This window comes from Aquarana catesbeiana, linkage group LG01 (genome assembly GCF_042186555.1).
Source record: "Aquarana catesbeiana isolate 2022-GZ linkage group LG01, ASM4218655v1, whole genome shotgun sequence".
Lineage (NCBI taxonomy): Eukaryota > Metazoa > Chordata > Amphibia > Anura > Ranidae > Aquarana > Aquarana catesbeiana.
This window is the reverse complement of record NC_133324.1, coordinates 397,410,667-397,434,830: the sequence shown is the minus strand read 5'-3', so window position 1 is coordinate 397,434,830 and position 24,164 is coordinate 397,410,667. Positions and strand designations below refer to the sequence as shown.

The window sequence follows — 24,164 nt, the reverse complement described above, 5'->3', positions numbered from 1 at the left end:
AGTGTAGATTGTGTCTCCTGGGAGGTTATACAGCAAGAGACTGAAAGATATGTTTTAAAGAGGAACTGCAGTCTGCTCACATAATTTGTAATAAAAACATCTTTTCCATTCTGAAGCTTCCCTTCAACCACTTTGCATATTATTTTATATATACTGTGATTCTGCACTCGCCAAATATGCTCCAGAAATCTCCCTCCACTGAGTCTGGCTGCAATTATTTTAAATGTGGGCAACTGAAGCTGCTGCCTGTTCACTTCCTGGATTTAAACAGAGGCACACCTCCAGCTCTGCAGCTCTCATTGGCCCTCGTATGACTCACCCCCCTCTACCTTCCTGGCAAACTCTCAGGAGAGTGAGAGAGAGAGCTGTGCATGATGTCATAAGCCTAGGCTTTTTACCAGACAAGAAACAGGAAGTGGGTTGTATAAGGTATTTACTGGCAGAAAAAAAATGTTTTACTATCCAAAGTTTAAACAACAAGGGCAGAAGATTTAGATGGAAAGATGAAAAAATTACTGAAGTTCCGCTTTAAATATATAGACCACTGACAGTATTTTATTCTGCATTCTTGTTTTACTCTCAGCCTCTAATTGCCTGGCTGATTTATGAGAACTAGAGCAAAGGTAAATGGGTTTTTGCTGATACCAACAAATGCAGTACTATATATTTTTTATAATTATAAATTGCAAACCCTAAGGCTGGGTTCACACTGATGCGGCCTCGGGTCACAGCAGGGGGTCTGGTGCGTGTCTGGTCACCGATTCAGGTGCGAATCAGGTCCGAATTTTTGACTGAATTCGCACCTGAAACAGAGCCAAAGACGCACAGGGCCCCTTTTTCAAAGCGGACCGTGGCTGCCCCTGAGCTGTGTGTACCCGCACCATAGAGAGAGCCGGTCACACTCTCCTGTCATGCAAATTTGTTGCGGGGAAATCCACATCCAATTAGCGTCAGTGTGAACCCAACCTAAAGCAAACTTGTGTTTTTGCCCATCCATTTACTTCTCCATTACTATGTTCGGCTGACCTGAAAGAAGAAAATATCTGGTACTTTCATGCAGGGAGGAGTTTCTGACTCACTTATCTTCTACTCATGTAACAGTGTTGGCGATTGACCCAGAGCTGTCACATGCCAGTGGAGAACTTTGTGTCAAATAGAGCAAATTGTAGTTTGCATTGAATGAAGGTAATGTGAGTGTTTGCAGTTGGGGGATGCCTACATAAGCAAGGCATCATGTTAAGTATGGAATTTGAGTGGTAGGCATTGGTAACAGTTTCATTGCTCTTGGCTGTCATTAGTCTCTTTCCAGTTTATGTAATTTTTTTTCCAGTTCTTGATATTCTTCCTTTCCTATATCAATCATTATTTGTATATGGAGCATACCTTTAACTTGCTATGGGTCCCGCAGAAAAAATGATCACCATTGTTTAATGGCAATAGGAATGAAATGTGCAGATGTCAGGCCCAGATTGTCTTCAGATTTACTAAAACCATATAATATGAGGTCAAACCTTAGGAATTTCAATTTGTATGCAATCAGGCAGGCCCTTGCACTACATGGTTTTGGTAAATCTGAAGACAAAAATCAGCAGAAAATCTGATAGTGTGTATGGGGCTTAAGCCATGCTTTTATAAGCAGCAAGCCAGTGTCCCGTGTATGATTTAGGCACAGTTCACATTAGTGCGACAAAAAAGGGGTCCACTCACTTGGGAGACCCAAAGTCGACATGCAAGGTATCTCAATGAGAGCTGTTCCAATTGACACTACTGAAGTCGCTGCGACTTCAGAAAAGGTTCCTGCACTACTTTTGTTATGGAAATGATTAAGAGCTCCAATCGAGCCCAAGGTTATCTGCTGCTGTCTCTAATTTTGAAAGTGGTGATATGCATGCATATAAAAGTAAACACACTGAGACACGCTCAGTTTCGTTACTGTTACACTTCTAATTTATTCAAGGCGGTGTTAATGTTTTATACACACAAATACGTCATTGCTATGTCAGTCTAATAGGTACATCTCATTGGTTAAGAAGATAAAAGAAGATGGAGAATTTTCATAACGAGGTTTGGCTCTCTTTGGTCTTATCTCCAGTTCCGCGTTCTTTTGATGTGTGGGAGGTAGGGGGTAATCGCCATCTTGAGAAAATATAGGAACAGAGCAAATCTGTATACTTATATAATGAGTAAGGAGAAAAATATGTATACACATAAGAAAATAGACATTTTCAGATTACTATTATTATTATTTACATCACATTCCTTCACAATCCCCCCTAAAATGACTATTTTCTCTTTTCTGTCCCTAATACTAAAGGTCCTACTTTTTGGCCTGGCCCTTCTCCTCAGCAACTCTTTTAGACTGTATATAGAATTGGGCAGTAACTGTTCACTTCCCTCCTCGATACAGCTGGAGAGGTGCAGTCAGGCGCTATCTATCCCTATAATCCTATAGGATTGTGAGATTATGGACAGGGAGTGACTGTAGGGGAGTGAAGGGTTTGTCATCTTCCATCATAAGGAGGTCCTCTTCTTCTTGGTGGAGAAATGTAGGTGTGCTATTGTCTACAGCCTTGCTCATTAACTTTTTTACAAAAGGTAGAATACAGCATATAATCAGGGCTAAAAGATCCAGGATTATTAATACCGTTACCCGTATCTGGGCGAACACCTTCTGCCACCCACTCATCCAGCTAAAATATTGATCCCATGGGTCTGTGATACCTGAGTTCTTCTTCAACTCTAGTGACAGATCTTCTAATTTCTTTATAGCTAAAGTAACCTTACCATTTGGGCCAATATTATCAGGAATGTATGTACAACAGGTTCCCGTTTTTTCCTATGATTTTACAAAACACCTCCTTTCCCAGATAACACCATGTCTAAGGCCATCCGGTCCTGGAATGTCATGTAGGAAGTGGGGGCTAACTGATCAGAAATTCCCTGGAGGGCATCTTTAGAGTAATTTACAAATCTCTGTTGGTTATAATATGTATAGTGTCAGGTCACCTAGAGGCTGGGTGACAGATGCACACCGTTGGGATCAGGAGTGCACTGCAAGGTAGTGGACCCTACGGGTGACTGCTGTGGATTGTACCTTGGGAGGTTCAGGAAGCAGGTCTACTGGATCACTGACACAGATCCCACTGGGAGCTAGAGCATAGATTCCCCAGGGCGCGGAGTCTAAGAGCCAGCAGGTGTTCACCAGAGCCTCTAGTGGTGAGGATGGACTGCGCTGCAGTCTGGCTCCAGGTCGCGGCCCCCAGGGTCTCACAGCTCACGCTCACGGTAGACTACAGGAGCAGAGGAAGGAGGGAGCTGGCTGGAACATCAGGGTCACAGGCAGACAGGGATGGCCGGGAACAGGCCAAAGTCGGTAACAGAAATCAGATGTAGGAAACATAGCAAGTACACACATAGGCTAACACACAGTGGTTGATCAGCACTGCTGGCTTGCAGTGCACAGGTTAATATAGGGTTCCCTGATAGGGCCTGGGGTGAGGCCATGCTTAGAGGGGAGGTTACAAAAGCAGTCAGGTGAGGGTCAGTTGGTCTCTAGAGATGAACACATGGAGACAGGTATGCTGATCGACAAACTCTATTGCATAACCATGACATGTAGTTAATCCAATCTACATTCTTGCTGACAGTTGTTATGGGGATCAAAGACTCAAAACCAGCTTTTACCTGATCCCTGCCTTTAAACTCATCAGGGACCCCCCTTGTAACCCCTATGACATGTATGTATACATGAGAATCAAAGCTTCCGGAGAGAGCTGCTCGCTTCCTCCTCTGACTATGTGCTGGGTCAGTGTATGTATCAGGGGTATCTTTGGTTAGGATATGGGGGCTTTCTATTTTCATCTTTTTTGTCTAATGCACTCTGTGGTCGCCCAGTCTGGCCCTGTATTCCAACCCACTGGCCCCCACAGAAACCACAACTCTGTCCCCAGTAACTGTCTGTGTGGCATACATATATGTCCTTACCGTCAGGGATATCACTGTACCAATGGCATCACCATGAAGGGTCAAACGGACAAGGTACTATGTCACCGTAATCTAAGGTAAAGGTGGTCACATGTGTACCTGAAGAGTTACACCAAAACGTAATTATGTTATCATTTTTGTGATGGCCACCTCCTGGGCCCCTCCCCCCTAGATCAAACAGAAAAAGGATATGCAGCACCCGAAAACACGCTCTCCTGCAGTGATAAGCGTGCATTCAGGTGTTCTTCCTGGCCAACTTGACTGAGGTGGCTGTGGTCAGCAAAACTTGGAATGGACCATCATAACTTGGCTCAAGGATCTCCAGACAGTAGTTGGTGTGTTCCTGTATCTAATTCAGGATCTGGAATGGAAGAAAACACCTGGACATGCATTCAGGTTAATTCTCGTGATAATGTGGTTACATAATTAGTCAACACATCAGATTGTAACTGTTGTGGAAAGTAACAACCAAGTCTGGGAGCTGAACCAAACAAAATTTCATAAGGGGATAGGGCATGTTTCCCCTGGGGGTGTGTCTGACACTGAACAGGGCAATGGGCTAACTGTCTGGCCAACTCATGTTAGTCTCTTGGGCCATCTTTAACATCCTGTTTTTAGTGTCCCATTCATCCTTTCTACCTTCCCGCTACTTTGAGGGTGGTATGGGATGTGTAGTGCCAACTGAACCCCCAGTGCTGCCCAAATCTCTTTAGTAAGGGTTGTTGTTAGGGCTGGTCCCTGATCTCTCAATATCACCTCTGGGACCCCAAATCTACATACTATCTCACTCAGTAATTTCTTAGCTGTGGTCCTGGCAGTCATGACCACTTCCACTAGGGCGTATTCGAATCTGCCACTTCTTGGCACTTGAGAATGATCAATTTGCATCCTCTGGAATGGGGTATAGGGCTTTTGCCAGGTGCTTCTTCTGTGCATTCTGGGTTACATTTGGTGCAGATAATGCATGATCTGCAGAAGCTGTCGGTCAGTGGAGTAACTCTTGGTGCAACACTTGTTGATAAGAGAGTTCATAAAAGTCTTTGTCAAGTGGGCAGCTCCATGTGCCCATTGCACCACGGCTGGGTACATACTCCTGGGTAGACAAGGCTTCTTGTTGCACTCGAATAGTCCATTTTTGAGAGTTGTTCCTCTCCGTTTCCAGCTTTCCTTCTTATCCGGACTTGCTGTTTCCTGTAGTTCTTTTAGATAAACTCTGTCCACTGGGAAAGTCTGTAAGGTAAGCACGGGGTGGTCTTCTTCTACCACCCTGCTGTCCACTTCCCGCGGACCACCAGCTGTCTGTTTGGCAGCTGTATTGGCTCGATGATTGCCTTAAGCTTCTTTTGAGTTCATTTTGTCGTGTGCTTTTACTCAGAATAGTCACTTGGGTTGGGAGAAGCAAGGCATCAATCAAGTTTTCACAGGTGTTCCTGCAGCCATCAGGAATCCTCTGTCCTAGATAACACCATAATCATGGGCAATGCTGAAAGCATATCTTGAGTCCATGAATGTTGGCTCTTTTTCCCTCTGCCCATTTACGTGCTGTAGTAAGTGCTTATAGCTCTGCCTCCTGTGTAGACATCACCGGTGTTAAGGCTTCAGCTTGTAGAACAGTGTTTTCAGTGGTGACCGCGTGTCCTGTGCGGTCACGGGGGTAACAAGTCAAGACTCTACTCCTCCTCCTCCTTTCCCCCCTCGAGAAGTGGAAGAAGGGTGGTAGGGTTCAGTGTTTGACAACTTAATAGAGTAATGCTGTCCAGTAGGAGGGAACACAAGAGTCTCAAGTGTCTGGTAGTGGACAAGTGTTTCGGCTGGATCTTGGTTGAATATGGCAACAACGTCATGGGGAGCAAGCAGAACGAGGCAGTGTCCGAGGACCAAGTTCAAAGTTTTGTCAAGCAAGTCTTGTGTAGCAAATCCAGCTCGCAGACACAATAGGCCTCCTCTTGCTACCGCATCCAGCCGACAGGAATAATATCCTATGGGGCGTAGGCTGATGCCGTGTGATTGGGTGAGTACACCTGCAGCATGTCCCAGACGTTCGGATACAAAGAGCTTGAGCGTTTTGTCGTAGGCTGGGAGCCCTAGCGCCGGGGGTGGCGCACTCAAGGGTTTCAAACTTTAGATATTTCTTCAGGAGACATCTGGAAGGGTCTGATTGCAGAGCATCAGTAGGAAGGCTTCTGGAATCCATGCTCTGCACTAGGAAATTAGTCCAAGGAAAATGACAGGTGTTGAGCACCACTGCAATTTGGGCTTTGAGGCTCTGCAGCCCTGGTTGGCAAGATAGCACAACAGGCTTTCTGAGGTGACTTCAAGAGGGGGTAAGTCAGCTGCACAAAAGAGAAGGTCATCAACATGTTGGAAGAGAATCACTTCCGGGTGTTCCTTTTGTCATGTGTCAAGGATGATAGCCATAGCTTTTGCAAACTGGCTTGGAAAGTTCTGTGCCCCTTGTGGCACAACTGTTTAGGTATGTTGCCGTTTCTTTCCGTGGATGAATGCGAAAAGGTACCAGCAGAAGGGGTGAGGGTGGACACTGAAGAAAACGTTTGTAAGGTCCACCTCTGTGAGGTATTTTGCAGTCAAAGGCATCCACAGTAGGTACCTGGTTCTCTTTTTAGGATTCTCTTCTTGGGGTTATTGTGGTTTCCGGGGCAATGAAGCGCCCTCTTTTAGCTTGACTGAAACTGGTGGCACCTTTAAGTTACCGTTGTCTCCCGGTCCTGTGGACCATAGGCACGCAGGGATTCTGTCAAGTACTTCCTGCAGTATTGAACTTGAAGTTTTTTTCTTCATTAAGTGTCATCAGGAGAGGCAGAGAACACAAAGCAGATGAGTCTTCTAAAGATAGGGGAGTATGTAACTTCACCCCCCTTCAGGCGTGTCCTGATTGAGGCCTGTAGTCTGGACAACACATCAGCTCCTAGTAGATTCAAGGGACATGTAGAGGACACCACAAATCTGGCAAGCAAATCAGGAAGTGGAAAGGAAAGAATTATTAGGCAGGTTCACCGCTCTCAACACACTTTTGGCTTCACCCCTGTCAATGAGGAAAGTGGTAGGTTTTTCGTCTGGGACATCTTGGGGCTCTGCATTCTTTCCTTATGTGACCCCGTTTCCCACAGTTGTAACAGGTGATCCTTACCCTGGTATTGGGCAGTGGTGGTGGACGAGTGTAGGCGGGATCTTCATCATGGGTTACCATGAGGGGCGTTGGTTTTTTACCTTTTTGATTTTCTATACCTCTGGCCACCAACAATAAATCAGACATTTTCATTGAATAGTATTCAGGGCGGGCCACCATCAGGCCTTTTCTGATATCCTCTCTGAGCCCTGAAACAAAAGCAGTTGATAACATGTGTGTGTGTGCCTTTATGAATCTAGCATGATACTTCTTCACAGACTCCCCTTTATCTTGGGTAATATCTTGGATTGTGGTCTTCTGATCCGTCAACTTCTCCTTTGCCCAGTCGTGGAGTTGTGCACAGAACTCCACGCCTGAGGTGTAGGAAGTGGCACTTGTCAGGCAGGCATCATTGAAGGCCATCTGCATGACTGGCCAAAAGACATATCCTGCTTTGATTTGGCATAGGCTGATCAAGTCTCTCTAGGCAGCTGAGTAAGTTTCTTGTATTTGCACTATCCTGTGGTAGAAGGGAATTGGCTGCTTCTCTGGGTCAGGCAGACTTGTCACTAAGGCCGCTGCTTGTGATAGAGTAAAAGCGACATACATCACTGGTGCCCCTTCTGGTAACCGAGACTGTTGTTGGGGCAGGGGCTGACAAGAGGCACTGTTCTTTACGGTTGCCAGCATATGTTTGAGATCCTCTCGGAACTGAGAGTCTGGAGCCGGATTGGGGGATAAATCAGTGGGTGGCCTTGCTGCCTGCTGTCGGGCTTCCCACTCAGATGCTTCTTCATCATTAACATATCCGGCCTGGGAATGTGATGCTCCCGTATTGGGGAAGACAGGTGTGTGGTATGAACCATCTTGGTTTAAAACAGCGAGGGCTGGGTACAGGCTGTTTAAGCTTACTGGGTGTACCAAGATGGCCGCCGGCAGGAAGTGCACTGGACTGGGTAGAAAGTGAAGGCATGGGTGCACTAAGATGGCCGCCGGGCTGAGTTGTCACAGTGGGTTGTGCTTGGGTAGTGAGAAAGGAGTGGTTGTTAGACGGAGGGCAGTGCTGTCCCTCCCCTCCTTTGTTTAAAGTTCCAACATATCATCAGCTCTGTGATAAACATACATAATACAATCGCCATCTTTCTTAACTTCCTTTATCCAATTTTCTTTATCACACAGGATTTTTCTCCCTGTCTCTTCAGCAACATAACTTTCACCATTTCTTTCAACTTTGTTAACTATTTCAACATCTTCTTTGCAATATCACTTTCTTTTCCTTTTTTTAAAAGAGAAAAATCACTTTTTTTTTTCTCTCGTACAACCAAGGGGTTAATATTTTTCTCAGCGTTCTTATCAGCAAATTCCTTTGGTGTGGGCACATAAGACTAATGTACAGTTAATCTCAGAACAAGAACAAACACATCAGGGGTAGTGAGGAGCAACGGCCCGCGACCCAACAGATCCCCCGGGCAGCCCCCCTCCCCCTCACGTGTATATCAAACAATAAACCACAAATACAATCACGACAGGACATTACACCTGCCACTCTTCGAACTGCAAAATTTCAGCAGGCTAAAATAACCACAAGGGCAGACCACCCTGCAAAATAAACACGTTTATAGACGTTTGCCACAAGGGAAACAATCTCATGCCAGAGGCCAAAAGCTCATCTGGAGATGAGACTACCCATTCACACATGTAGCACTTCAGGCTGCAAAGCCAGCAGCTGAAATTCCCCTCAAAGGTTCGTCGAACCCAGAGTAACCCGTCTATAACGTTTGCTACACGGGAAACAATCTCATGCCAGAGGCCAAAAGCTCATCTGGAGATGAGACTACCCATTCACACATGTAGCACCCTTAGACTGCTGAGTTTCGTAGCCCAAAGAATGGCAGACAGTGAACAAAGAATACAGTCAGCAGAAACCCATTGGCAGGTTCGTTAAAACAACCTCAGGCGAGGAAATACCTGCCTCTAAAACAGTCTCAGCATACCGACAGAATCCAGCCGTCAACCGAAAGATAAGAGAGTCGTACAGTGGTAAGAATATCAATCAACTCACCGGTACTGTTAGGGCTGCGCAAACCCCACTCTCATTAATCAGTTAACGCCCGAATGCTTGTCGCGGTATAACTTCGACCGTAGCCTGAGGTCCCGGGTTTCGGCACCATCTGTTATGGAAATGATTAAGAGCTCCAATCGAGCCCAAGGTTATCTGCTGCTGTCTCTAATTTTGAAAGTGGTGATATGCATGCATATAAAAGTAAACACACTGAGACACGCTCAGTTTCGTTACTGTTACACTTCTAATTTATTCAAGGCGGTGTTAATGTTTTATACACACAAATACGTCATTGCTATGTCAGTCTAATAGGTACATCTCATTGGTTAAGAAGATAAAAGAAGATGGAGAATTTTCATAACGAGGTTTGGCTCTCTTTGGTCTTATCTCCAGTTCCGCGTTCTTTTGATGTGTGGGAGGTAGGGGGTAATCGCCATCTTGAGAAAATATAGGAACAGAGCAAATCTGTATACTTATATAATGAGTAAGGAGAAAAATATGTATACACATAAGAAAATAGACATTTTCAGATTACTATTATTATTATTTACATCACATTCCTTCACACTTTGATCCGACTTTGACGTAACTTCAATGCCATAGAGTGTAAAAGTCTTATTAAAGTCACTTCAAAGTCGTATCAAAGTCTGACTCCAAAGCTGCACCCAAAATCGCGCAACTTTGGAGTCGACTAGTGTGAACTGAGCCTCGATTGTTTAAATACAGGGGCTTCTTATAATCCTCTTTAGTAATAGTCATGCACACTTGATGTAGTTTTATTCTTACAAGATATGCACATTTAAAATTGTTAACATCGGTTAGATAGACATTTGAGAACATCATGTTACGTTTAGGCTTTGCCGGGATACATTCAGACATCTTAACCAACTTGTTGGTAAATAATGGATGCAATAAACTCTGGGCACATATCACCGTAGAGCCAGCATAGTAAATAATGCAATTATATGATTTGAATGTCCACACTTAATTGATGCACCATTCTATGTGCATATCCTTTAGTAAAGCAGGCCTCATGTTAACGTTGAAGGGTCAGATTATCATAGAAGTGTGCCAGCTATTAAAAGCCGCTTGTTATGTAAACAAGCTGAACCAAATTGTTTCCTGATATATTCAGAGAATTCATTAATTTCGTAACAACACATCAACAGGCTTATTTATTTAAACAGTGCATTTATTTACAATCAATAAGACTTAGGTTTACTATAGATTGTTCAGATATGCAATTATTTTTCATTAGTTGCTATGAATTCATGGTGTACTTATATACAGTATTTCCACAAATTAGAGCACCAGAATATTATGTAGCACTTTACAGAGTATGTACAGTGCCTTGAAAAAGTATTTATACCCCTTGAAATTTTCCACATTTTGTCATGTTAAAACCAAAAATGTAAATGTATTCTATTGGGATTTTATGTGATAGACCAACACAAAGTGGCACATAATTGTGAAGTGGAAGGAAAATAATAAATGGTTTTCAAAATGTTTTTACAAATAAATATGTGAAAAGTGTGACATACATTTGTATTCAGCCCCCTTTACTCTGATACCCCTAACTAGAATCTAGTGGAACCAATTGCCTTCAGAAGTCACCTAATTAGTAAATAGAGTCCACCTGTGTGTCATTTAACAACTTACAGACTGGAAGATTTGCCCCCTTAGAGCCCTTGCACACTGGGGCGGGGGCGGCGTCGGCGGTAAAACGCCGCTATTATTAGCGGCGTTTTACCGTCGGTATGCGGCCGCTAGCGGGGCGGTTTTACCCCCCGCTAGCGGCCGAGAAAGGGTTAAATACCACCGCAAAGCGCCTCTGCAGAGGCGCTTTGCCGGCGATATAGCCGCGCCGTCCCATTGATTTCAATGGGCAGGAGCGATAAGGGAGCGGTATACACACCGCTCCTTCACCGCTCTGAAGATGCTGCTGGCAGGACTTTTTTTACCGTCCTGCCAGCGCATCGCTCCAGTGTGCAAGCCCTCAGGGCTTGCACACTGGAATGAAAGCAGCGGCACTTTCGGGGCGGTTTGCAGGCGCTATTATTAGCGCAATAGCGCCTGCAAACCGCCCCAGTGTGCAAGGGCTCTTAATGACCAGGCCTTTATTTGCGCTACGGCACTGCGTTGCTTTAACTGACAGTTGTGCGATGCTGTACCCAAACAAAATTGACGTCCTTTTTTTCCCACAAATAGAGCTTTCTTTTGGTGGTATTTGATCACCTTTGCGGTTTTAACTTTTTGCGCTATAAACAAAAAAAAACAATATTTTTTACTTTATTCTATAATAAATAGCCCAAAAAAATGAAAAACAGAAATGTCTTCATCAGTTTAGGCCGATACATATTCTTCTACATATTTTTGGTAAAAAAAAATAAGCAATAAGCGTATATTGATTGGTTTGCGCAAAACTTATAGCATCTACAAAATAGGGGATAGATTTATGGCATTTTTATTTTTTTAATTTTTTTTTACTACTAATGGTGGCAATCTTTTGCGGGATTGCGACATTGCGGCGGACAGATCGGACACTTTTGACACTTTTTTGGGACCATTGACATTTATACAGCGATCAGTGCTATAAAAATGTACTGATTACTGTATAAATGTCAGTGGCAGGGAAGGGGTTAACACTAGGGGGCGATCAAGCGGTTAAAGGTGTTCCCTCATGTGTGTTTCCAACTGTGGGGGGATGGGACTGACTGGAGGAGGAGACATATCGCTGTTCCTAATCACCCTGTCAGAACGGGCATGTGTGTGCGCACATCCCCATTGTGGCTCTCATGCCTGCGATCGTGGGTGGCCGGCGGACATCGCAGCCACCGGCCACACGCATTGGGTCCCCCGCCGGGCAAGGAGAGCATTATTCAGAGAAGCAGCCAAAAGGCCCATGGTAACTCTGAGGGAGCTTCAGAGATCCATAGCTCAGGTGGGAGAATCTGTCCACAGGATAACTATTAGTCGTGCACTCCACAAATCTGCCCTTTATGGAAGAGTGGCAAGAAGAAAACCATTGTTGAAAGAAAGCCATAAAATGTTCCAAATGCAGTTTTCGAGAAGCCATGTGGAGGACACAGCAAACCTGGAAGAATGTTCTCTGGTCAGATGGGACCAAAATTGAACTTTTTGGCCTAAAAGCAAAACACTATGTGTGGCGGAAAACAAACTTTTCACATGACCCTGAACACAGCATCTCCACCATGAAACATGGAGGTGGCAGCATCATGTTGTGGGGATGCTTTTCTTCAGCAGGGACAGGGAAGTTGGTCAGAGTTGATGGGAAGATTGATGGTGCCAAATACAGGGCAATCTTGGAAGAAAACCTGTTAGAGTCTGCAAAAGACTTGAGACTGGGGTTGGAGGTTCACCTTCCAGCAGGACAACGGCCCTAAAGATACACAGTGTGTCTATTAAATAACGACACTGATTAAATAACTCACCTTTATTTATATGTATTACAAATTTAATGCTTATCCCCTTCAATATATTTCCCATTTGCACTAATACATTGCTGCAGTGTTGTTTTCTACTGGTCAAAGGAGAGGAGAAAATCTATTTCTGTCAGCTGCTTCAACATATCTGCCGTTTTCTTCTTTACAGCATCAACTCGACTCGAAACGTGTCCGTTTAAGAACTGATTTAACTTTTGGGAATTCATTCTCACGTCCCTCACTGAATCTTTTGTACCACTCAAACACACCTGCACGAGACAGGCCGTCATTCCCATAAGCTGTAGTAAGCATTTGAAAACATTCTGTTGGTGTTTTGTGCAATTGTACTAAAAACTTCAAATTGACACGTTGTTCAACTTTTAAGCCTCATGCACACTGGACGTTTTTGGACGTTTTTACAATTGCTGTTTTTGGCTTCAGATGTTTTTTTCTACAGTCAATAAACTCCCCATCATGTTAGCCCATGTGTCCATGCACACGTAGGCTGTTATCAGCAGTTTTTGGCTGGGGCGTTCTTTGGCTTTAAAAAAAAAAACAAAACTAGTGGGTTCTGAGAGGAGCTTTTCAGCTGTAAAAACGCTCTAATGTAAAAAAAAAAACGCAGATAAATCTCAAAAACACGGCTCACCAGCGTTTTTTGATGTTTTTGATCCATTGAAAAACATTTTTTTTTTTTTTAATTAAAAAAAAAAAAAAACTAAAAAGCACTAACGCAGAAAATGTTAAAAAACGATAATAAACAGTAGCATTGTACAATTTTAGCAAAGAACGCTATTGCAAAAATTTTGAAAAACTCACTGCAAAGCTAGTAGCGTTTTTTATAAAGTTATTTTAATATCCAGTGTGCATGAGGCCTTAAACTTTTTTTTGGCACACTACAGAAAACACAACCAAACTAAATGGCGACTAACAATCAACCAAACGTCATAGACAGTTGCTGCTTGTCATGCAGGTTCAAACATGTTCAAGGTCACTACGCATGCAGTTATAACCGATTCTGACTGCTTTGTTTACTAGGTGGCATCACAGTCTTGTTATTTAATAGACACACCTCATACAGCCAAAGCTACAATGGAATGGTTTAGATCAAAGCATATTCATATGTTAGAATGGTCCAGTCAAAGTCCAGAGCTAAATCCAATTGAGAATCTGTGGCAAGACTTTAAAATTGCTGTTCAGATGCTCTCCATCCAATCTGACGGAGCTATTTTGCAAAGAAGAATGGGCAAAATGTCACTCTCTAGATGTGTAAAGCTGGTAGAGACATCCCCAAAAAGACTTGCAGCTGTAATTGCAGCGAATGGTGGTTCTACAAAGTATTGACTCGGGGGGGCTGAATACAAATGCACGCCACACTTTTCACATCTTTATTTGTAAAAAATGTTGAAAACCATTTATCATTTCCCTTCCACTTCACAATTATGTGACATTTTGTGTTGTTCTATCAAATAAAATCCCAATAAAATACATTTACGTTTTTGGTTGTAACATGACAAAATGTGGAAAATTTCAGGGGGGTATAAATACTTTTTCAAGGCAGTGACATAAGAGTATTTGTGTAAAAAAAATGTACAGTTAGCCTGTAAGTAACCCTTACAGCAAACCAATTTCAAAATTCCTGTGCATACATGGGGTCAGTGGTTTGCAAAATTTGCAATAAAATACTCCTGGCTGGCTAAATATAAGTGGAAATTTGTCCCTTACACCTTTAATGTTATTTTCTGTTTTGAAACCAAAAAAACTGTAAAAAAAAAGTGCAAGCATTGTACAATTTTAGCAATTAAGGTTATTGAAAGGGTATGTAAATTAACTTTGTGTTTTTTTACTCACTATCTCTTTAAGTGTTCATCTCTACTAAGGCAACAATGCCACCTGTTGGTGGATTGGTATTACTGCCAGTTTGTCACATTGGGATGACAAAACAGACTAGAGGGCTATGTAGTTTAAAACCAGTAGTAATAAATGTGGGAAAATGAAATGTTGCACATAGTGAGCAATCAGATTTCTGGTTCTATTTTACCCAATCGTAAATTGTAATGTTTTGAGTTGATTGTTGAATTTGTGCATCTAAAACAAAAAAGCAAAAACAGCAAATAAAATTAAATGTTTGAAATGCAAGGTGCAGCTGCAACAAAATACTTCAAATATCAGTGAAGTGTAAAAACCATATATAAACAAAAAATTGTGCGCTAGCATAAATGTATCCTATATTGTGAAATTAAATCTGCAACTAAAAAGCTTCTTGGAAAAATACCAGAAGCTGTAGTATATATTAAGAATAAACCACAGTGCAGCAAGATAACAAATTACAAGTTATAACACATCTCCGTGAAGGAAAATATATGAAAAAGGGTGAAAAGTTTAAAAAGTACAATTGAAATCCAGATCGCATGAAAAACGCCACATTCAGTTCATGAAAAACGGAATTGCAAGGAAAGGTATGTGAAAAAGATAAGCCGTTCCTTTGGTGTATCACATCAAGATGGAAAGGTGAAAGATGTAGGAACACTTCAAAGCCACCGATAGTTCCGGAAGAGTAGTAATGGGTGTACCCTTACCAAACTTGTTGGACCTCCTATGTAGCGAGGTCATATGGGCTTGCAGATATAGCCCTCTGCGGGGACAGATGGATATCGATGTCCTGGTCCTGCTCATGAGCGCTGCCCACTCAAAGGTATTATCTCTGCTTCAGCGTCAGGAGGGAGACTCGTTTTACAGAGGATCCATGGATAAGGAGAAAAAAGGGGAACAAAACTCCGATAGTGTAGTAATAATCATAAGGAGTTTATTGCCTTGATTGACCATAGGTCATATACAAAATTCCAGAATAAAAATTTAAATGTTTAAAAAAAAGCCGGCATAAAACAAAAGCTGAACGCCCGTGCAAACATAGGATGCGTGATGGCAAGCACTGCGAGGCCACACCCTGGGCTGAAGCAGAGATAATACCTTTGAGTGGGCGGCGCTCGTGAGCAGAATCAGGACATCGATATCCATCTGTCCCCGCAGAGGGCTATATCTGAATCTGCAATTCCGTTTTTCATGAACTGAATGTGGCGTTTTTCATGCGATCTGGATTTCAATTGTACTTTTGAACTTTTCACCCTTTTTCATATATTTTCCTTCACGGAGATGTGTTATAACTTGTAATTTGTTATCTTGCTGCACTGTGGTTTATTCTTAATATATACTACAGCTTCTGGTATTTTTCCAAGAAGCTTTTTAGTTGCAGATTTAATTTCACAATATAGGATACATTTATGCTAGCGCACAATTTTTTGTTTATATATGAATTTGTGCATCTGTAATCAGAGTTCTCTTTTTGGTGAGCACAGCTTGTATAACCACTTGATCTCCGGAAGGTTTACCCCCTTCATGACCAGGCCATTCTTTGCGATACGCACTGCGTTACTTTAACTGACAATTGCGCAGCCGTGCGATGCTGTACCTAAGCAAAATTGACATCCTTTTTTTCCACAAATAGAGCTTACTTTTGGTGGTATTTGATCACCTCTCTGTTTTTTATTTTTTGCACTATATACAAAAAAAGGCCGACAATTTTGAAAAAAAAAACACAATATCTTTTTACTTTCTGCTATAAAACATATCCAATTAAAAAATTGAAAAAAAATCTAATTTCTTCATCAATTTATGCCAATATCAACATATCTTTGGTAAAAAAAATTCCCAATAGGCGTATATTGATTGGTTTGCACAAAAGTTATAGTGTCTACAAACTATGGGATATTTTTATTTTTCTAGTAATGTCAGCGCTCAGCGAATTATAGCGGGACTGTGATATTGCAGCGGACAAATCAGACACCTGACACTTAGTTTTGACACTTTTTTGGGAACCAGTGACACTAATACAGTTATCATTGCTAACAATATGCACTGTCACTGTACTAATGACACTGGCAGGTAAGGGGTTAACATTGGGGCGATCAAAGGGTTAACTGTGTGCCTAGCTAATGTTTCAGTGTAGTGGGGAGGTGCTTTTACTAGTGGAAGGCATGGATCTGTGCTTCTGCTTTACAGAAACACAGGATTCATGCCTTTTGTACTGACAGAATGGCATAGGCAGACTGCCATTCTGTCAGTGTACCGAATGTTCAACGGGTGCTGGCGGACATCAGGTAAAATCACAGCGGGAGCGAGCCGCTGCCGGTGCGCACTCGCGCCTGATACCCGAAAGTGCAGGATCACGTATATATACGTGATCCTGCGCAGTGCGGCCGCCCTATAGCTGTAAATCTGCTATGGGGCGGTCGGCAAGTGGATAATATTAATCATCTAAAGCTTATGTGAACCCACAAAAAAATGGAATATATTACAGCTTACCAGTGAATAACATATGCCTTTATGTCTACAATTTTTTCTCCACAGTTACTATGAAATTTTACACAATAAAGATAAGGTTCTTTGTGCCTAACTAAAAGTTCACAGGAAATAACAAGGACACTGCATTTCTGGCAAGATCAACAGGTATTTTCTGTACTTGCTAAAAATGTTTATAGCCTTAAGAATGAAAAGTATTTTAGCAAGCACATCTTCTAATGACTGGTAAGCTGCAATATATAAAATGACCGTAGTTTTTGGGTTTATGCAGTGCAATTATTGAAAGGGATCCCTTTTGGCTGGACACCTCACATTTTTCCTTAGCTTGTCAGATGTCCCATAAGCCAGTAAAAAATAAAATATGGGAATGCAGGAATATTTTTTGTTAAGATGTCAAAAGAAATCATCCTCCAGTAATATGAAAAAGGACAGTGTCCAAAGCACACAAACAGTTCTGCATTCTTACAGCTCTAAATTGATAAAAAAGGGAAAACTGTTTCCCCAGGGTTTCTCTTTGCATTACTTTATAAAATAAGCTTCATTTTAGGCTCCAATAAACAGGCTTTCTATATGCATTGCTGAAAAAGAGGAAATAACTTTATTGAGTGGCACATAAAGCATGGCCCGTTGTGTAAATGCATTGGGCTTGTAGAGACAAACATACAAAAGAAGAAATGAATTAACTGCTAAAAACAAGCACGCTGCAATACCTTTTACAGTCAAGAACACAGGACTGGGCCCTTTTCCATTTAAAATGTCATTTTCTGTGTTTGCTTGGGGCATTGAACAAAGAAATGAAAATTGTGCTTCTCTGTAAATCCGCTGCTAGTTTCCGCCGCTGTTTTACGTGTTCTTTTTTTTTCTTAGCAGTCTCTGATTATACACCCACTGATGCTAAAGCACAACATGAAATTTTATTACTGAAAGCCTTTAACAAGAAACAGACATGCTTTATTTTTTAACAGCAGTAAATGAACCTCTACCTATTCTAGGCTTAAAATGTACAAATCTGTTGAGAGTGGTGATTTAGTGATGGACTGTTAGTTCTATGAAGCATGTAGAAGCGATCGTTAAATTCTAGTGCAGAGGAAGGAAATATTGGACGCTCATGGATCTTTGATAAACCATATTGCACAACATTATTGCCTCAGAAAGATTCCGTCATTAACCACTTCAATACCAGGCACTTTCGCTCCTTCCTGCGCAGGACAATTTTGAGCTTTCAGCGCTGTCGCACTTTGAATGACAATTGCGCAGTCATACAACACTGTACCCAAACAAAATTTTTATCATTTTGTTCCCACAAACAGAGCTTTCTTTTGGTGGTCTTTGATCACCTCAACGTTTTTGTTTTTTTTCTTTTTGCTAAACAAACTAAAAAAGACCGACATTTTTGAAAAAAAAAAAACGTTTTTTTCTTCGTTTCTATTATAAAGTTTTGTTTTCTCCTTCACTGACGGGCACTGATGGGCACTGATGAGGTGGCACCGATGGGCACTGACAGGCAGCACTGATAGGCAGCACTGATGGGCACTGACAGGTGTCATTGATGGGCACTGACCAGCGGCACTGATTGACACTGACAGGTGGCATTGATAGACACTAATAGATGGCATTGATGGGCAGCACTGATTGGGCAGGTACTGACAGGTGTTAATGCTGGGCACTGATTGGCACTGTTATGGACACTGATTGGCACTATGGTGGGCACAGATTGGCACTTTATTGGGCACTGGCAGGGGGTTATGATGGGGCACTGACTGGGCACCGATTGGCAGCTTATGGGTACATTTGATGGGGGCTGTGCTGATAATCAGTGTGCCAATCGGCTCTCCCTGTCAGCGCAAACCAAGGAATGCCATTTACCGGCACTTCCTGGTTCTCGCGATGATCAGCTGTGATTGGTCACAGCTGATCACGTGGTAAGAAGCCTCTGTCATGAATGACATGCCGCACTCGCAGTCGCCACGATGCGCAGGCGTGCTCTGGCATGTTATCTTGCTGGACATTATATGACACCCAGTAAGGATAACAGAACCACTTCCCGGACGTCAATCTGTTACAGACCAGGCGGGAAGTGGTTAAAAAGGAAGCATGGGTTTTTTGTTTTTTGTGTTTTATTCATACTTACTTAGGTGGATGCAGCATCGGTCCAATGCTGCATCTGTCCCCCAGAGCCTCTAACACTGAGAACCGAGCGATCAAGCACCGCCGATCGCTTGATTCTCACAGCTCCCCAAGCAGAGAGCTGGTTACTGTCAGTCAGCAGCTCTCTGCTCTGCCCCTCTGTGCACACTGGAAGCACTGGGCTGTGGAGGGGGTGGGAGCGGCCAGCTCAGGCTTCAGTCGAGGGATCAGGAAGGATCGCGACTCCATGGTCGTGATTGAGCCTGGACCGACTCTGTGACCTCAGTAGATAGTGGACTTCAGCCTGCTCTCTGCTGAAAACGGGTCACAGGAGTGCAAAACGAACTGCACTTCTGTGATCCATAGAAGTACAGCCAAACAAGCTTTGGCTGTACTTCCCTGTTAAGTGAAATATCTCTATAATTCAAAGGCCTCCAGCAGGAGACTCCAACTCCAAACCTGAGTAGTTGTAGGGCAGTCTTGTAAATTGTAGAAGGGATCACTTCCCCAAAACTAGTACTGAAATGGTAGTCAGAAAATGGCTACATCATCAGATACATCTCAAGTAGATATTTAAAATTTAGTGTGCTGTTGTTCAGAATGTTTTAGACATACAGCACCCACCCACAGGTGCCTGCAACCATAAGTACAAGCTTTATCGAGCTGCCTAGGATTCCTGAATTATAGGAAACTCTACAATGGAAATAGCATGGTAAACCCAACCTTCTTTGCATCATTATTGGGTCTGCCTATGTGCAGTCTCACTGACTAATACTAAGGCTCGGTTCACAACTTTGAAGCCGACATCCCAGCTCGACTTCAGCACAACTTGCATACTACTTCTTTAACAGAATTCAATGCAAGTTGTGCCAAAGTTGGACCTAAAGTAGTAAAGGAACCTTTTTCTAAGTCGGAGCAACTCAAGTCGCTCCTATTAGAACAAATCCATTGCACTTAAAGGGCCGCAACTTATCATGCGACATGTGCTCTCAAAGTCGGAGCACATGTCGCACCAGTGTGAACCGGGCCTAAACAGAAGGCTGTAGAGCTAAGCAAAACTTCAGGAACTAATGTTGCTATTTGCATTTTAGAGCTTACCCGGCTTTAAGGTTTCTGTCGAGGTTTACATCCAGACAGCTTTAAGTGTCTTCAGTAGTTTTCTGTCTGCAGTTTACAACAAAGAGATAACAGGTTAATTTGCAGTCATACATTTTATAAACTATAGTGGTTGTTAGAACTTTAAAAAAGGTGACCATACTACCATTTATGTCTGTGATTGTGATAATGTAAGCCATGTATGCAGGCAGATCTTATCGGTTAATACAAGATCTATCCATCCATAGACAAGATATGCTTCTTCCAAATAGCAATGAGAGGGTTTATTTACTAAAATTGAACAAGCTGAAGTTAGAAGCTGATTGGCTACCATGCACAGCAGCACCAGATTCTGAATGCGCCAGTTTTAGTAAATCTCCACCTGTGTTAGAGACTGTGTCGACAGGCTTTGGGTTTGTGTCTATGGCATCTATTTGAAATTCGTTTAAAACATTTCTGAGGTTATTCAAAATGGACAGGTTTATTTGACCTGCAGTTGACCTCCTTCTGACCTTCATTTGACCTGCCTAAAACAAGTTTTGCCTTCAAATAAATTTTTATTGAAATACAGAACCTATTTGAAGCAAAACAAAAGCCCATCGGCACAGGCTCCTAGTCAATCATTACTCTTGTGTTTGTGAAGATACTAAAGCGCTGACGTGGATAAAATTATGTAAAAAATGTGATAAATAAGAGATGTCCAAATAATATAGCTGCAATTAGTTTTAAGTGACAAGTGAATAATTGAGTGTATGTGAATAATTGCGCTGATATTAATATTAGCGCAATTATTCACATACATTACTCTTGTGTGGTTCCAATCTCTGTAAAAAGATTATTGCTGATTGTGTGCTTGTTTATAACACAACTCACTATCTGATTAGTGCATATCCAAATGTGTGAGTCAATTTGTAGCAAACACTTTGTACAGTACTTGAGGCTGCATTAGGGGCCTAAATAATATAATTGTCCTAACCACGTTCTTTGCTCTCTTACAGTAAAGTATACTAAGGAGAAGAATGAACCGTATTGCAAGGACCTCACATTTGCCACGTGCACAAAAGATAACGGTGGATTATGAAGTGTGTCCTGTTTTGACCTGAGATGATAATCTAGAAATGTATGCCATTTCAGACAGGACATCTAGCTAAGTCTTCTGCATTGACTTGACATGTGTGACAAGGTGGTATGGAATATGGACAGTTTGTTGCACTCTACTCTTGAACTGTGAAGAACTCTTAAAAAACAATGAAGATCATGCTTTCATTACTGCAGATCACCTTGGACTGAAGGGTGATGCTCTTCCTACAAAAATCACTTTGTGTTTTCTTTGCATGTTTTCCACTGTTACTGGCACGACGTGTGAACTTTTTGGCCTACTAAAGACAAACTCAAGAACATCATAAATGCAAAGTTAAACTGTTTTTAATTTCTTATGATTCTGAAATAATCACTAATGTCAGTCTTGTTTGGTTATTAAATAACTTCATGCACCAGTTTGCTTCTGTGTACACATACGTTATGGAGAATAGCTTCCGTACAGATATTTTCAATATGTTTACTAGAGAAATGAAGATGTGCTATTTATAACTAAGCCTTATGTTGTGTACATACTGTCTTTGAAATATTGTGATCTAGTTTATTGCTTGTAAATGAAAAATTATATAATTTATTTAGAAAAAATAACTGTATACTATAGTTTTATTGATGAAAGAAATAAAATATTTTGTTCTCAGTGCTTGTGATTTTATTGTGTATATAGGTTGACATCATTAATCTTTGATGGAAAAGTTTGTAAACCCTTAAGAGTTTTATTTCTTTAAGAATGGCTCATAATATGTTATATTTCAGTGAAAAGCCAAAGTAATAAAGATAGTCTCATTAAACAAGCATACCACACAACATTTTTTTTGCTGTATCTTTATTAAAGTGGTTTACACAATCAAGGTAATTGATGGGAAAAATGTGAACTTCTCTATAATAAACACATCTTGTATAAGAAAACACAATTGTACAACATAGCTTCTAGCATTACAACATAATTTTTGTGAATTGTACAACCGCCCTCTTGGAAAATTTCCGCTCGATCAGCACCACCAAGCTGATCAGTGCATTCTAACGGCCAGGAAGTCTTCCCGCTGTCAGAATATAAAGGCACAGCGGGAGGATTCCCCCAGGAGGTCCCTGCTTGTGAAAACTTACAATCTAATATAAAGGGGCAAATGATAGAAAAGGTAATAACTGTGAGGGATGAGCTGGTAGACGAGGTAAAAGTACAGTTTTTAGGCAGAGGCAGCATAGGCTTCTCTAAAGAGATGAGCTTTTAGGGATCACTTAAAGTAGTATGGGATAGCCAGACAAATTACTGAAGAGAGTTCCAAGGGATGTGAGAGGATCTGGAGATGAACATGGGAGTAGGTGACAAGGGAGCTAGAGAACCAGGAGGTCTTGGGAAGAGCAGAGTGGGCAGTTTGGGTGATATTTTGAGATGAGGTTAGTGATGTAGCTTGGGGCATGGCTTTGTATGTTGTTGTTAAGATTCTGAATTTTATAAGTTGGGTGAGTGGAAGCTAGTGGAGAGAATGGCAGTGAGGGGGATTGGCCACTGATCAGTTGGCAAGGTGGATAAAACACAACTATATAGTGTAGCGCAACTTCAAATAAAATGAATAAATCAAAACCCACATTGTTATGAACACAATTGTCACAACTGTGCTACATGATATAAACTGAATCAATGTTCATATTCCACAATTATATTCATTGCGCTGTGATATAAAATGAATAGTCCATAAACGATAATAACTAAATAATGCACCACCAGTGCCAAATCTTGTGGTTTCAGTGTCAGACACCACTCGTGCTCCACTAACCGCTAACCTTAATGTTATGACCCCTGCTTTACTAGTAAGGTCATAACAAACAGTGGTTCCTTTTAAGAGAGTTGATAATTGGGATATAGCATCCTCGCTCCTCCATGTCTCCTATGACCCAATGTTAACCTCCAAGTAGGCAAATGTACGTATAGCATATGACATCCAGTCAGGATGGGAAAGCCATCGCCCGGCCATCATTTTGCTAAAGGCCGGGCGTGAAGTGGTTAAAAAAAAAAAAATCAAAAAAAAAAAAAAAAATTGATCATTTGCTTAGAAAAAAAAAATTGTTAACTTCTGCCCTAGACTGGAAGTGATGTCATGACATAGAGGCAATCAGAGATGATCTGGTCTTGGTTCGCCTCTGTCACCACCTGGCCGCACCATCGGATCATTTCTTGGGCGCGCCAGTAAAAACAGTAGTGCAGAGAAACAACGGCAAGCTGCAGGAGAGGGGGACATCCCCTCCCACCGCATTGCAGATACTAAAGACGGCCATAGATGGAACTATTTCTTTCCTGCAACCATGGGATGCAGGTAAGAAAATTTCTCAATTCCTCCATTAACATGGTCAGTGTTGATGGGGGAATCCCTCCCGTCTGGAGAACACAGTGACTACTGCTAGCGGTTATAATAGCCACTTGCAATAATCACATGTAACATCCAACAGGCTGGTTGTACCCAATTTGAGTGATCGATCAACTTGGGTACATTCAGCCTGTGCATATATGGTTCGAATCTTGGATAGTCCCTGCTGAACCGGCCGAGATTCGAATCCTCTATGGCCGGCTTAAGTTGTCACGGGCATCCCCATGACATCATTCACCTGAGAGACCCTGTCCCTTTGATTACATTCCACATTCATTGGAATCCACTGTGTGGACAGGTTAGGACTTGTGTCGTTTATTATGATTGACGGGGATCTGCATTTTTGGACAACAATAATACTGGATTTACATCACGGGGCTTTTTTTTTTCAACAAAGGACATGTCAATAAGTGTGCGTTTATTATTCACAATTTTTTTTTTGAATGAGTAGGGGTGCCATTTACTCATTCATGTAAGGTAGCTGGTATGTGTGGCCCCTCTTATTT

General features: G+C 42.0%; 1 protein-coding gene across 8 annotated transcripts in view; it reads left to right on the top strand.

Moving 5' to 3' along the window:
• The window catches only part of PIP5K1B (phosphatidylinositol-4-phosphate 5-kinase type 1 beta), a 215,671-nt gene extending 193,584 nt beyond the window's left edge, over window positions 1–22,087 (top strand). For 7 of the 8 annotated variants that reach the window (XM_073634782.1, XM_073634759.1, XM_073634751.1 and 4 more), the window contains one exon: window positions 21,196–22,087. In XM_073634782.1, coding sequence (XP_073490883.1) covers window positions 21,196–21,208 — 13 coding nt within the window. In that variant the 3' untranslated portion in view covers window positions 21,209–22,087. Of the gene's footprint in view, window positions 1–17,023; window positions 17,048–21,195 lie in introns of those variants that run through there. The other variant, XM_073634766.1, reaches the window with a different exon arrangement.
• The last annotated feature ends 2,077 nt before the right edge of the window (window positions 22,088–24,164 follow it).